The sequence below is a fragment of the Malus sylvestris genome, chromosome 4 (assembly GCF_916048215.2).
Source record: "Malus sylvestris chromosome 4, drMalSylv7.2, whole genome shotgun sequence".
In the NCBI taxonomy this organism is placed as follows: Eukaryota; Viridiplantae; Streptophyta; class Magnoliopsida; order Rosales; family Rosaceae; genus Malus; species Malus sylvestris.
Window position 1 is genome coordinate 16,447,425 of NC_062263.1, and position 16,694 is coordinate 16,464,118.

The 16,694-nt window shown below is 39.1% G+C and overlaps 1 protein-coding gene across 1 annotated transcript; it reads right to left on the reverse strand.

The window, feature by feature from the left end:
• Nucleotides 1–12,472: 12,472 nt before the first annotated feature.
• On the reverse strand, nt 12,473–16,692 carry LOC126620016 (uncharacterized). Its single transcript, XM_050288474.1, has 2 exons — nt 15,560–16,692; nt 12,473–14,524 (listed from the first exon to the last, which is right to left on the reverse strand). Exon 2 carries the CDS (start codon nt 14,512–14,514, stop codon nt 13,171–13,173), a length of 1,344 nt encoding a protein of 447 aa, XP_050144431.1. The 5' UTR covers nt 14,515–14,524; nt 15,560–16,692; the 3' UTR covers nt 12,473–13,170.
• Nucleotides 16,693–16,694: the final 2 nt, after the last annotated feature.

Below are 16,694 nucleotides of genomic sequence, written 5' to 3' on the forward strand. Positions count from 1 at the left end.
ACGGTAAAAATTATTACTATGGGTAGTGACACATTCCGGTAATGGTGTAAATTCTTCTGGCTTGTTGGAGTGCTGCTATGTACGTGTAGGTTATTCAAGCTTGCATGGTCTTGTGTGCTTTTTGCAGATAATGTAGCAGGAGAAGCTCAGCTCTTTGCTCTATGAGACTATTTCACACCTCAAAATTATTTTATTGATTTTTCTGCTAGTGAATCAGGTTGGGCTTTAGATTAAAAGGCTAACCCAGAATGTTTGACGTTATCTAGCCCGATAATGTTATTCATCATTGCGTCCTCATATCTAATATTTTGTTGGGTTCAAATTTGTTCAGAATGATTCTTTAGGAATCTATGAATCGATCATGTTCCTTAAACATCTCAAGAGGTCAAGGGCATGTCAGGGGTCAAGATAGCTTCGTGGTTACGATTGAAACCTCTCAAGAAGAGTGGAAGGAATACAACTACGAAACCAAAAGGCAACTCTAATCCTTTTGGTGTTATTGGGGCAGCTAAGCGACATACCTCTACCTAGCAAAAGGTCTTTAATTAGTTGGATATAGCTTCCCAAGACATTGAGGAATCATATTTGGCTGCTTGCCTTGCTTGCTAGCTTTGCAAATTCGTGTTTCCCAAAGATGACACTAATCTCATCCGTCTTGGGGTGTTTAAAGTTGGTAGCAAAATGGCCATGGGTGAGCACTTTAGTTTTCCTATTTTGGTATTGGCCAACATTTTTACAATGGCTTGAATGAGATTTCACATTTAACAACCCCGGAGATTCTATAGCCGTCATCCCCTTTCATTACTTGTATGGCTGGTTAGGTGAATACTTTAGTACCCACTTTTCATCACCAACTTCTGACAAGCATGCACCTTTGATGGCTAGAAATCCTGGAGTGCTTTTAGCAAAGAGCCTTGACAATTCACACGCGCGTGCTTTATTCTAGAACTGTGAGAGTTTTCAGATGGATCATTTAGACATAGTATCTTCAGGGCACCGAAAGCTTACGGACGACTCACATCTTCGCCTTTCAGGCTCATTCTAACTTATGAGCCTCCATTATGGATATGTCTTTCTGAGAGAATACCGTCCTCTTTCTCTCTAGCCTTGTCTTCCTGGCGCACTTTTTTTTTTTTCACCAGACTCCTTGTCACGCTAATTCTTCTTTGGATTAAGGTTGACTTCTCCAACATGTTGCGCCTCCAACCTATTATTGAGTGTAGCAATCTACATGTCATTTTCCTCCACACTCATAGTCATCTTTGCGATTGAGATGGCGCCAGTAGTCATAACTTGCATAACCAAACGATATGACTTTCATGTAGACATTGATGATGTCAGCAAAGTCTCCATGCGAATGGTCGCTTGTTGGCGATCCGTGGTAAGATCCTGTTCTTGAGTCCATGTCTAAAGTCGTTGACAATAAGCGCTCTTATGAACTCGACATAGACTTCGGTGTCCCCAGCGAGGCTAGGCTAATGACAGCCTTGCACCTCTAACACTCCCCCTGCTCCTTTAGTAGCACCAACTTAGAAGTGGCGTGTTGTATGGTCATCGCCTTTGCTGTGCTTTGAGTTGTGAAGCCGACAAATTCTCCACATGCAGAGGAGGTGTTGACACTTCTTCCCTTGGTTGCCAGAGCAGCTTGTCTCTTCTTTGAAGCCATTAATTTTGTTGTGTGTTTGGATATTGAATGGATAAAGAGATGAAAGGTAAAGTTACTCCCACTAACCGTGCCAAATTTGTAAAAGAAAAACTCATGTGACAAATCATAAGAACGTGTGTACAAAGTAATATTTTTGTATTATAGTAGAATTAGGGTTACAATCTCTGTTTCAAATTTGATCCTCTAATTCAATCTCTTGGCTTGTAAAGTGTGTGTGCAGTAGCGTTGATCCAAGGGTCGCGATGACTTAATCTCAGATGAATGAATGCTGCAAGGTTTTTGGCTCTTGGAAATGAAGGAACTAGCACGTGTAGTAGGGGTGCGTGGTGGTTCTTCACGGGAGTGATGAAGAATACAAAGAGCTTTTCTAAGTCTTTTGAGTGTTTGAGGGTGTTTGGGGCTTAAGAGTTTGAGTGTCTGCGTGTGTGGATGAATTTTTCCTTTTTTTTTGTTTTTTGTTTTTTTTTTGTCATGGAGTCTCATATTTATAAGCTCTCCAAGTCTTGTCTACGGCTAGATTTGGGCTTGATTGTGAACTTGATTAATTGACAAAAAAAAATCAAGACTTGATTTGTGGCTTGACTCCATCAATTAATATTTGAATTTTGATTTAAGAAAATAAATCAATCTTCTCAAATCATTTGTTTTAAACTTGAATTAATTAATTTGTCAATTTAAATTAAAATCAAATAATTGCTTAATTATTGTCCCTCTTGATGACTTGTCAGATTTGTGAGACACGTGGCGCATGCCATGTTAGCCTTAACACATCTTAGGAGATGTGGAAAATACCATTTTACCATTAACAAGATCGATGAGGGGAACAAGATCCAAGGGGGTATCTTGTTGGAGTTTTGAGCTCCTTTAGTCCCATATCGAGGAACTCAAGGGAACTTGAGGTCCTTATATTAAGTTAGTCACTTTTATTAGTGATTAGGTGTTAGACCATTTGGAATGAGGATTGAGGTTTGGGCCACTAATTGTGTGGTTTAGGCTTGATGATTATGCCATAATATTAATATTAATTAATCAAGACAAGGGCCTTGCGGCACTTGAGGCCTAAGAAGTTAAAATTAATCAGATTCATTAATTTTAACTATTGAATTAAGTTTTTAATTAAATTAATTAAAAACGTTTTGACTAATAGACACAACTATTAGGAAAGAGTTGTGTGGTTTCAGATACTTCCAAAAGGTATTTAAAGAGCTATGAAAAAGCCTATATAACTGAAGTCTCAGTTCCATCGTATATCATTTTTCTTTTTCCCATCTCTCCCATACAAAACCTTACAGAGAGTAAACACACAAAGAAATTCACCAGAATTCTATAATCCAATGCGGGTTGTAGAATTAGATAATTGTATCCTGGTCGAGCAGATGTCGTAGAACCACAAGCACAAAAACGGGACGGAAATACTGTTCGAAGGACATAGCTTTTGTGCTAGCCTCTATCTGTGATTTGATCAAGTTAGTATCAATTTAAATTCCTGTTTTTATTTCTGTTATTTCATTATGTATTGCAAGTATATTTTGTTAATAAAGAATTAGTATTTCAATTTCTATTATTTTGTTTATTTTCTGGTTTGTTCTCCAACAGTCTTCGAACAGTATGGAACATTCAGGAACTAAACCTCATTCTGAAAAGCCTAAGAAATTTAAGGGTGGAGACTTCAAAAGATGGCAGCAAAAAATGCTGTTTTATTTGACAACTTTGAATCTGGCTAATGTTATGCGTGAGACTGTGCCTAGTGCAGATGGAGATGATATTCCTACAGAAACTTTGAGGGCTATAGATGCCTCGAATCATACTTCCTCTATAGAAATTATATTATCAATGCATTAAATGATTCGGTGTATGATGTCTATGTGGTATGCAAGATAGCCAAGGAACTTTGGGAATCACTTGAGAAAAAATATAAAACTGAGGATACTGGTTCAAAGAAATTTGTTGTGGATAAATTTTTGGACTACAAAATGGTAGATTCCAAGTCCGTTGTCTCTCAAACTGAAGATCTCCAGAAAATCATCCATGACATTCATGTTGAAGGGATGGTGATAAATGAGTCTTTTCAGGTGGTGTCTTTTATAGAGAAATTGCCACTTTCTTGGAAGGAGTTCAAGGATTATTTCAAACACAAACGTAAAGAGATGACCCTTGAATATCTCATTGTAACGATGAGAATTGAGGAAGATAACATAAAGAATGAGAAAGGCTTGGTTTCGAGTGTGGAAGTCAAGGCGAATGTTGTTGAAGGAAGTTCATCAAAGCAAAGGCTGAAATTCCAAAAAACTAAGAAGAAGGAAAAGAACTTTGTCCCTGGTGTGAAAGGCAAAGACTTCAAGAAAATTAAGGGAAGTTGCTGGGTTTGTGGAAAGCTAGGCCATAGGGCTCAAGAATGTCGTCATCGAAGGGATTAAGGTCCTAGAAATCAAGGCAATAACAACCACGCAAACCTGATTGAAAATGATGTGGATGACCTGGCTGCAATGATTTCTAAAATCAATCTTGTATCTAACCACGCTGATTGGTGGATAGATACCGGTGCGACTTGCCATGTATGTGGTGACAGAAATATGTTTTCTTCGTACCAGAAAGTCGAGGGGAACGAGCAGCTGTTTATGGGAAATGTGTCTGCATCTGTTGTGGCTGGAATAGGGAAATGTGTTCTGAAATTCACTTTTGGAAAGGAATTAACCCTCCTTGATGTGCTGCATGTACCCTATATAAGGAAGAATCTTGTTTCTGGTCCTATCCTTAGTAATAAGGGATTCAAACTAGTTTTTGAGTCCAATAAGTTTGTACTAACTAAAAAGGGAATGTTTGTCGGAAAGGGTTACCTTGTTGATAGATTATTCAAACTGAATGTACTTGCTAATGCTATGAATGAAATAAATAATGCTTTTGCTTATATTGTTGATTCGTCTAATTTATGGCACTCTAGGCTAGGACATGTAAATTTTTGTTCTCTTTTTAGAATGCATAATTTAGGTTTGTTCCCTAAACTTGATTATTTAGATAATGTCAAATGTGAGACTTGTATAGAATCGAAATTTGCAAGTTAAAGCTTTAAATCAGTGCATGAAAAATCCAATGATTTATTAGATTTAATTCATAGTGACTTGTGTGATGTTAGATCATATCCAACTCGTGGTGGAAATAACTATTATGTAACGCTTATAGATGATTTCAGTAAGTATTGTTAGGCTATCTCCAACCGAGGGCTGACTGATGCGAAAATTACTTGACACACAAATTAAACCCTCTTTTTGACAATTGTAGTATAGATGTAAGTAGGGTATCGTTCTAGACCGGGGATTAGGAGGGCTTGCTAATAACCTCTCACTTGACTCAAAAATATAAGAAGAAACTTAAAAACACAAAAGTAGGCTTTAAAACACTAAACTAGACTCAAAGAGTTCAAAACAAACTTAAGCACACTTTGATACAAGAAAATAAATGGGGGGTATTGGTTTTGGTTGTGATTGAGATAAAAAGTAAAACTAAATATATGGTTGATGGATTAGCTAGAGATCCATTCTTCACACATGACACACTTGTACATGAATTGATTTCCAATTGCTTTTCAATAGATTATGAAACTCAACACCCCAGATTAACCGTGATGCACTAATTAATCCTCAGATTTTCCTTGATTTATTGAATTGGATGAATGCATACGACAATCCAAATTATTCTCCAAAAGTCCTCTACATGAATGCATAATAGAGATACAATCAAAGATCATTACGTTCTATGAAAATCATAAGTGTTAACGAGGCATTCGTAACTATGAATGCATGATACGTTTGCCAAGAATTCAATTAACGCGATTGTGACTAGCAACCTTCACTACCAATGAATATAAACTTGTAACGATTAGGTGAAACTCATTTATATCCTAGCATCAAATTCATGCATGAAAACTAAATATGCATCCTTAATCAACATACAAGAATTAGTTTTGAAGAAAGTAGTTAATTGAATTGCATTCACAACTTATTAAATCACAATTGGAAGAAATCAATTCATATCTCAAGCATGTTCATGGCTTCGAACTTCCCCCTAGCTAAGTAAGGTTTTAGTTCCTCATACTTGCAATTAAACAAAAACAATTGATATTAAACATAGAAAAACAAAGTAGAATACACCTAGAATGCTCCAACAACTCCAATGGAATGGCTAGCACAACTCCAAGCACTCCTCCTTCTTTGCAAGCAGCGGCACTAGAGGTTTTGGACGGTTTTGGGTGGTTTTTATGGTGTAGAATGGATGGGGAATGGTATGGAAATGTTTAGGGTTGATGGGTGGTGTGGCTAGGTGTGATTTGTGGCTGAATTTGGAGAGAATGGTGGTGGAGAGGTGTGGCTAAGGCAAGGATAAAATCTGTTCTTCCTTGATGAATATGGAAGGTGGTATTTATAGGCTTGAGAGAGGACCACTCCATATCCTTTGCATGTGCAGCTTGTGTGGGTGTGTGTTGGCATGTTTCCTCTTTACATTTACACACACATGCTTCATCATTTCAACCACAACACACACATTTTCTGCCCTATTTTCCTTTACATTTACACACACATGCTTCATCATTTCAAGCACCAAACACCCACATTTTCAGCCCATGTTTCTCCTTTCCTTTGCATGTGTTGTGCCTTCTCTTCTAGCTGTGCATTTCCACTTGCTCCAAAGAAAAATGAGTGTAATCATAACCCCATTTGCTGCTGAGTGTTGATGACAAAGCAAAACACAAAACAAGTGCCTTTTATTAGCCAAATCTGCTTAGCCCGTTTCTAAACCTTTCAGTGTTAAAATGCCCATAACTTCTTCTAGAAAAATGATATTAACAATCTGTAAATTGCTCCAGAAAGTAGACATCCGTAGCTTTCCAAACATATAAGGCTCATTCTCTCATTCATTCGGAGCTGTTCGTAACATGCTTCCAAAGTCAGCTAACCTGCACAGGCAGTTTTGACGAATTTGTTGGTTGTCCATGTTTCTCTTTTGCACATGCCTTTCTTGCTGTTTTCTTCTTTGCATGTGTGTGTTGTCATCTTTGTTTCTCCTTTGCACATGACATGTGCTGTCCATGTTTAGATCCCCTTTGCATTTGCACACACTTGCTTCATCATTTCAATCACAAAACACACACAATTCCTTCACCTTTGCCATGAGTTTTGTCTTCACTTTGCATGTGGGCTTCTTTGCATGTGTTTTTCCTTGCAATTACACACACACACTTGCACACACAAAAGCCCAAAACGTCCATCCTCATGTCTCCATGTTTGCACCATCCAATCTTAGCCCAAAAATGCTCCAAAGTGCTCCAAAATGTACCTTCTTGCATCCTTGGCCCAAAGAACCTACAAACACACAAAAATGGCTTAAACTACTAACATAACTAAGAACTAAGAACATAAATGCACGAAAACAAACATACTAAGTGGCATAAATATGCTCCTATCAAATTCCCCCACACTTAGCTTTTGCTAGTCCTCGAGCAAAACAAAGAAACAAAACATAAGAACAAAACAAAACCTAAACCTTCCAACATTTACCTTAGGGACTTTCAATGCAACATGACATGCAAAAGATCATCATAACCACATATTTTGGCCTTCTCTACCCTTGAGCACATACTTAATCATAGTCACCACATACTAGTTCACATATAACCAATTAAAACGATGTTTTGAATGTAGTAACATGCCTTAGAGAATTTGCTCAATTCCTTGCAAGATACACTCTTATTTTCACTCTGATTTTCTGACTACTCACCCTACACTAGGTGTATGTGAGAAGATTGATGTAAACATGAAAACGAACACTCACATATGTTTATAGCAAAGAAAGTAATTTCTGGAGTTATTAAGCATGTATAGATATGATCTCATGACTGGAATGCTACTACTTAGATGCGAGAACCAGGGACACCATATGCTCGTACCAATCCCAAACTCCACATATTGAAACACATAACACTCAAGATTGAAGTTAAGGGTTGTAACGGGGTTAGGGTTGATTGGCTAACAATGAAAGGTAAGGAAACAAACGTTTTTAAAGCATAATAAGCAAAGTAATGAAATTGATGCTTAGAATTCCCTTTGAATGCAGCAACTAACTTTAAACACAATGGGGTTATTCATTCAACTTTTTAGGGCCGATTTCAACTTTTTGGACCCTTTCTACAACAAACAACACTTGTGAGCCTTTCCTCACTTATTTCAAATTTTTTTTTTTTTTTTTTTAACCCGTGCCTTATTACTTTCTTTTGGCACACAAAACACAAAAATCTCATTCCCCCACACTTGTTTTCTGCATAAGGACAATCAAAAGGAATTCATTTTAAGTCATGCTTCATTATGCTTTAAAAACAAGGGTATGGATAGTCCTAATCTAGGCTAGGTAAGGGAAATGTGGTTTAACAAAGAAAACAGGCTAAACAAGGCTCAACGGGGTTAAACTTAAATAAATATGCACGGGATAAGCTTTTTGGCTCTAGTTCACTACACAACTTCATCTTGAATATGTGTTATGCAAATCAATGTCATGCTTTGAATGGAACGGGCATAAGTTCTAGTATTTGGAACTAAATGATGAAACGCCTTCTAAGTAGCAACCAAGCAAAGAATGATGAGATCATGCAACGACTTTAGAAAACAAAAATGCACAGATTAATAACTCTCCAAAGAACGTATTAGGCTCAAGTCTCTCAAGGTTGTAGTGTTAGTTTGAGTTCCTTCCTTCAAGCATGTTACAAAAACTGATTTTTTTCTTTGTGATTACATGTGAATTCGTAAACTATAACTATAACCAAGCATAAATCAAGAGCATATCAAACTTCCATCCATGTTTATAACTTTCTTTAACAGTCATGCAATTAAAAACCAAATCCTCATTATTTGTGTTGGAAGGTACCCTAAGACACAAACAAACACACAAAAACAACTCTTTTTGGCTTTTTCAAAACAATTTTTTCAAATTTTTGTCAAATTTTCGGATTTTTATGTCAAAACATACTAACATGCTTAAAAACACACTAAAAACACTTAAAACAGCAAGAAACAACATTGTAAGTGATAGGTGAATAAAATCCCACGAAAATCATGCAACAGCAACTTGTTTACCCCCCCACACTTAAATCTAACATTGTCCTCAATGTTTCAAACATAAACTCACACAAAAGCAAACAAACAAACAACGAGGAAACATGATAAACATGGCAAAGTAAAAGCAACAGAGAGGAGGGTTAAAGAACGCAAACACCTGGTTTTGGAGTCGGAAATTCCTAGGTCTTCTTTATTTCCATGGGTTGCCTCCCAAGAAGCGCTTTCTTTAACGTCGTGCAGCCGGACGTCTATCATTCATCAATGATCTTTGGTGCCCACGGCATGGAGGGATAGATCCTCCACCACATGCTCCTCAAACAGGTCGTAATAGGGCTTCAATCGATGCCCATTAACCTTGATTTCATGTCCTGTTTTCAAGCTTTGGACTTGGACTGCACCATGAGGAAAGACATTAGTAACAATAAATGGCCCAATCCACTTGGAACGTAACTTACCGGGGAATAACCGAAGGCGAGAGTCAAATAGGAGCACTTTCTGCCCCTTGGAGAATGTTTTGGTACGAAGCATCTTGTCATGATACGCCTTGGTCTTGTCCTTGTAAATTCGAGCGTTCTCATAAGCGTCATGCCTAATCTCCTCGAGTTCATTTAGTTGGAGCTTTCTATGCACCCCGGCTGCATCTATGTCCATGTTGAAGGTCTTCACAGCCCAATGCGCCCTATGTTCCAATTCAACGGGCAAATGACATGGTTTACCATAAATGAGGCGAAAAGGTGACATACCTAGAGGGGTTTTGTAGGCCGTACGATAGGCCCACAATGCATCGTCCAAGCGCAAACTCCAATCTCTCCTTGAAGGCCCCACGGTTTTCTCAAGAATTTGCTTGATCTCCCGATTTGAAACTTCCGCTTGCCCATTGGTTTGAGGATGATAAGGGGTGGATACCTTATGCGTCACTTTGTACTTCTTGAGCAAAGCTTCAATGGTTTGATTACAAAAGTGAGAGCCTCCATCACTAATGAGAACTATAGGCATGCCAAACCTAGCAAAGATATTAGTTTTCACAAAATCTGCAACAACCTTTGAATCGTTAGTTCGGGTGGCTTTGGCTTCCACCCATTTGGAAACATAATCAACAGCTAGCAAGATATAAGTGAAACCAAAAGATGGAGGGAAAGGACCCATGAAATCTATACCCCAAACATCAAAGATTTCAACACTAAAAATGGGGGTTTGCGGCATTTGTTGTTTAGGACCAATATTGCCCGTTCTTTGGCATCTATCACAAGACATGCAAAAAGTTCTAGCATCCCTAAAGATGGTAGGCCAATAGAAACCACATTCTAACACCTTAAGTGCTGTTCTTTGAGTGCCAAAGTGTCCCCCACAAGCATAAGTGTGACAAAAGGTTAGAATAGCATTAAACTCAGAATCGTGTACACACCTACGTATAACTTGGTCAGGGCAATATTTCCATAAATACGGGTCATCCCACACATAAAACCGTGCCTCTTTCTTCAATTTATCACATTGGTGTTTAAGTAATTCACTAGGAACATGTTTAGACACCAAATAATTCACCAAATCAGCATACCACGGTTCACTTACCTTGACGGACATCAGTTGCTCATCTGGGAATGTCTCTATGATAGGCACGACATCCTCCTCATGCACCATATGGCTCAAGTGATCAGCCACCACGTTTTCACTTCCCTTCTTATCCCGGATTTCGATATCGAACTCTTGGAGAAGAAGCATCCAACGAATGAGTCGTGGTTTGGCTTCCTTCTTGGTGAATAAATACTTCAATGCTGCATGGTCAGTATAAATAATAACTTTAGTACCAAGCAAATAAGAACGGAATTTATCTAAAGCAAATACAACAGCAAGAAGTTCTTTTTCAGTGGTAGAATAATTCAATTGTGCATCATTTAAAGTCCGAGAGGCATAATAGATAACATGCGGCCTCTTTTCCTTCCTTTGCCCCAAAACAGCTTCTAATGCATAATCGGAAGCATCACACATAAGCTCAAAAGGAAAGCTCCAATTCGGTGGAACTATGATAGGGGCCGAAGTTAGCAATTCTTTGAGGTGATTGAACGCCTTCTCACACTCCTCGTTGAAGTCAAATGCCACATCTTTCTGGAGGAGACGGCAAAGAGGGTTTGAGATCTTGGAGAAGTCCTTGATAAATCGCCTATAAAATCCTGCATGACCAAGAAACGAACGAATCTCTCGAACCGAAGTAGGAGAGGGTAAGTAGCGTATAAGATCTATTTTCGATTTATCCACTTCAATTCCTCTTTCTGAAACAATATGCCCTAGAACTATGCCTTGTCTAACCATAAAGTGACATTTTTCCCAATTAAGCACAAGGTTAGTTTCTACACATCGTTTCAAAATTTTTGTGAGATTTTCCAAACAACCATCAAATGAATCACCAAACACACTGAAATCATCCATAAATACCTCAATAATCTTTTCCACAAAATCTGAAAAGATACTTACCATACACCTTTGAAACGTGGCCGGAGCATTGCATAAACCAAAAGGCATGCGACGATAAGCAAAAGTACCAAAGGGGCATGTAAAAGTTGTCTTTTCTTGGTCATCCGGCGCTATGACAATCTGATTATATCCAGAATAACCATCAAGGAAACAATAAAAAGAATGACCGGCTAACCTTTCAAGCATTTGATCAATGAACGGCAAAGGGAAGTGGTCCTTCCTTGTGGTGGCGTTGAGCTTCCTATAATCAATGCACACTCTCCAACCTGTTTGGATACGGGTTGGCACAAGCTCATTCTCGGCATTTTTCACCACTGTCACTCCGGACTTCTTCGGAACACATTGCACCGGTGATACCCAACGACTATCAGAGATCGGATAAATTACTCCACAATCAAGAAGTTTGATAATCTCCTTTTTCACAACTTCCATCATCGGAGGGTTGAGACGGCGCTGAGCCTCTCGAGTTGGTTTAGCCCCCTCCTCTAGAAGTATGCGATGCATGCACGTAGTCGGGCTTATTCCCCTAATATCGGCCAAAGTCCACCCAATGGCCGTCTTGTGCTCTTTCAACACTCGGATCAACTTCTCCTCCTCTATGGCCGTGAGTGATGAGGAGACAATGACGGGTAATGTCTCGTTATCTCCCAGAAAGACGTACTTTAAATGATCGGGCAATGGTTTAAGCTCAAGTACGGGTGCCTGAGTTACTGAGGGTAACAACTTATTAGTGGAGACTGAAATTGAAATTGGGTTAGAAGGCTTACCATGATACTGAGGTAGTGACTCAAGGGCAGCCACTATCTCGGCCTCCTCCACACTTCTAGGCACGGCAAAACCAGATTTTTGCCCAATTCCTTGTGCAATTGTTGTTTCAAGTGTATCCCTCTCCAAACAATCGAGAAAATCCTGCGCCAAATCATCAATTATATCAATAGAAAAGCAAGAATGATCGTCTTTAGGAAATTTAATACTTTCAGAAAGATTGAAATCAATGACTTCCCCATCAAATTCCATCGTTAAAGTTCCTTTAAACACATCTATCTTGGTGCGGGCTGTTTTCATGAAGGGCCTCCCTAATAGAATCGGCAATGGGGTGGAATGGGGTGAATCTTCCATGTCAAGCACATAGAAATCCGCTGGAAAAATCAAGTTACCAACCTGCACTAAAACATCTTCCAAAACACCCTTTGGATATGCATTAGAACGATCGGCTAATTGAATTATTACACCATCATTTTTAAGCTCACCTAAGTTCATAGATGCATAAATAGAGTATGGCATAACATTAATTGAAGCCCCTAAGTCTAACATGCATTGTTCAAACTTAGTATTACCAATAACGCACGGAATTGTAAAACTACCCGGATCTTTGCATTTAGGGGGTAATTTCCTTTGTAACACAGCAGAGACATTTTCACTTACTTGAACCACCTCTTTGTTCGAAATCCTTCTCCTTGTTGTACAAAGTTCTTTCAAAAACTTAGCATACCTCGGGACTTGCTTAATCGCATCAAGGAGCGGGATATTGACTTGAACTTTCCGAAAGGTATCTAGAATGTCCTTCTCAGCTTCTTCCTTCTTTGATTGCCTAAACCTGCCAGGAAAGGGCACATTTAGTGGAATAGAACTAGAAAAAGTTGAATTGGGACTTACCTTGGTGGTTTGGGACGGTTTAGGAGGAATAGATGAATTCGGCAAGGTTTGGTCATCCTTGGCCTTGGGCTTTGCTCCCTGTGCTTCTTCTTGCAGCAACTTGTCCTCCTCGTCTTGACTTGATTTGGATGTATTTGAGTCCGTTCCAACCTGTTTACCACTTTTTAACATGATGGCCTTAGCGGTTTCAAATCCTCCCTTTGGGTTCATAACGGTTGAACTAGGCAATCTGCCTTGTTCTCTAATTTGCCCCATAAATTCTGCAATTTGACCCATTTACTTCTCCAAATTGTCCACCCGTTTGTCTTGGATTTGTCTCTCCTTATTTTGAGTTTGTACTTCCTGCGTCAAAGTAGTAAGTAACTTAACAACTTGATCATTATCCAAAGACATACCTAAGGTTGTTGGGGCAGATTGCACTTGGTTTTGATTGGGGACGAATGGCTTTGTATAAAAGCCCGGTGGTTGCTGCCTAAATCCTCCTTGTTGTTGGGGTTGTTGAGGATCCCACCATTTGAAATTTGGATGGTCCCTCCACCCCGGATTGTAGGTATTAGAGTATGGATCATGGCGTGGTTGATTTTGGTTCCCAAAACCCACGGCATTGGCAGATTCCCAACCGCCATTCTCAATCAATTGAGGGCATTGATCATTGGCATGTCCTTGCATAGAGCACACACCACACACACTTGGTCCATGAATCTTCATTCCCTCGGCCAACTGAGAAACAATAGAAGTAAGGTTAGCTAATTGGGATTGAATTTCGGGCATAGAACTTACCTCATTCACTTGTGGCCGTGGGGGGTCTCTTTGTCCAACACCTTCATATTGTTGTGCATTATGTGCTCGGTTGGCAATTAGAACTTTTGCAGCCCCCGGAGTTTTATCCACCAACGCACCTCCCGCCGAGGCATCAAGCATTTGGCGTTCCATGGGAAGGAGTCCTTCGTAGAAGTATTGAATGAGCAGCTCCTCCTTCATTTGATGCTGTGGACAAGAAGCAACAAGTGATTTAAAACGTTCATAATAAGAAGGAAATGATTCACCTCGATCTTGTTGGATGCCACTAATCCGTTTCCTCAAGAGAATGACTCTTGAAGTTGGGAAAAACTTCTCCAAGAAAGCTCTTTTCATACTATCCCAAGATGTAACCGTTCCGGGTGCTAACTCGTAAAGCCAATCCTTCGCCTTTTCCAAAAGTGAGAATGGAAAAGCCTTCATCATCAGAATGTTCCCGTCGACATTTATGGGTGTCATGCTCGAACAAACAACCTCGAATTCCTTGAGATGCTTGTTGGGCTCTTCCATGGAAAGCCCATGGTATTTCGGAATGTGGTGCAACAAGCTTGACTTCAACTCGAATTCATCGGTCTTGCCTTGGGCAGCCGCGGGGTATTGAATGCATAATGGTGCAGCATTGGTCAACCCCGAGGCCGAAAGCTCTTTAATGGTCCGATTGTCTGCTGCCATAACTTCTTCTTTCTCTTCTTCAAACTTAGATTCGGCCTCTGAACTTGAACTAGGTTCACTAGGTTCGGGATGCCTCCTCTTTCTTCTCAAATCACGTTCAAAATCGTTGTTAAAGTCCAAGATATGCACAGTTTGAGAACTCCGCGTCATGCATTAGTACCTAAACCAAGAAAACAAAACAAAATAAGAAACTAGGTAAATTACACTAAAAACACACAGCAAAAACACAAGGGATTAGCAATTTTGCTAATCCCCGGCAACGGCGCCAAAATTTGATGCGAAAATTACTTGACACACAAATTAAACCCTCTTTTTGACAATTGTAGTATAGATGTAAGTAGGGTATCGTTCTAGACCGGGGATTAGGAGGGCTTGCTAATAACCTCTCACTTGACTCAAAAATATAAGAAGAAACTTAAAAACACAAAAGTAGGCTTTAAAACACTAAACTAGACTCAAAGAGTTCAAAACAAACTTAAGCACACTTTGATACAAGAAAATAAATGGGGGGTATTGGTTTTGGTTGTGATTGAGATAAAAAGTAAAACTAAATATATGGTTGATGGATTAGCTAGAGATCCATTCTTCACACATGACACACTTGTACATGAATTGATTTCCAATTGCTTTTCAATAGATTATGAAACTCAACACCCCAGATTAACCGTGATGCACTAATTAATCCTCATATTTTCCTTGATTTATTGAATTGGATGAATGCATACGACAATCCAAATTATTCTCCAAAAGTCCTCTACATGAATGCATAATAGAGATACAATCAAAGATCATTACGTTCTATGAAAATCATAAGTGTTAACGAGGCATTCGTAACTATGAATGCATGATACGTTTGCCAAGAATTCAATTAACGCGATTGTGACTAGCAACCTTCACTACCAATGAATATAAACTTGTAACGATTAGGTGAAACTCATTTATATCCTAGCATCAAATTCATGCATGAAAACTAAATATGCATCCTTAATCAACATACAAGAATTAGTTTTGAAGAAAGTAGTTAATTGAATTGCATTCACAACTTATTAAATCACAATTGGAAGAAATCAATTCATATCTCAAGCATGTTCATGGCTTCGAACTTCCCCCTAGCTAAGTAAGGTTTTAGTTCCTCATACTTGCAATTAAACAAAAACAATTGATATTAAACATAGAAAAACAAAGTAGAATACACCTAGAATGCTCCAACAACTCCAATGGAATGGCTAGCACAACTCCAAGCACTCCTCCTTCTTTGCAAGCAGCGGCACTAGAGGTTTTGGACGGTTTTGGGTGGTTTTTATGGTGTAGAATGGATGGGGAATGGTATGGAAATGTTTAGGGTTGATGGGTGGTGTGGCTAGGGGTGATTTTTGGCTGAATTTGGAGAGAATGGTGGTGGAGAGGTGTGGCTAAGGCAAGGATAAAATCTGTTCTTCCTTGATGAATATGGAAGGTGGTATTTATAGGCTTGAGAGAGGACCACTCCATATCCTTTGCATGTGCAGCTTGTGTGGGTGTGTGTTGGCATGTTTCCTCTTTACATTTACACACACATGCTTCATCATTTCAACCACAACACACACACATTTTCTGCCCTATTTTCCTTTACATTTACACACACATGCTTCATCATTTCAAGCACCAAACACCCACATTTTCAGCCCATGTTTCTCCTTTCCTTTGCATGTGTTGTGCCTTCTCTTCTAGCTGTGCATTTCCACTTGCTCCAAAGAAAAATGAGTGTAATCATAACCCCATTTGCTGCTGAGTGTTGATGACAAAGCAAAACACAAAACAAGTGCCTTTTATTAGCCAAATCTGCTTAGCCCGTTTCTAAACCTTTCAGTGTTAAAATGCCCATAACTTCTTCTAGAAAAATGATATTAACAATCTGTAAATTGATCCAGAAAGTAGACATCCGTAGCTTTCCAAGCATATAAGGCTCATTCTCTCATTCATTCGGAGCTGTTCGTAACATGCTTCCAAAGTCAGCTAATCTGCACAGGCAGTTTTGACGAATTTGTTGGTTGTCCATGTTTCTCTTTTGCACATGCCTTTCTTGCTGTTTTCTTCTTTGCATGTGTGTGTTGTCATCTTTGTTTCTCCTTTGCACATGACATGTGCTGTCCATGTTTAGATCCCCTTTGCATTTGCACACACTTGCTTCATCATTTCAATCACAAAACACACACAATTCCTTCACCTTTGCCATGAGTTTTGTCTTCACTTTGCATGTGGGCTTCTTTGCATGTGTTTTTCCTTGCAATTACACACACACACTTGCACACACAAAAGCCCAAAACGTCCATCCTCATGTCTCCATGTTT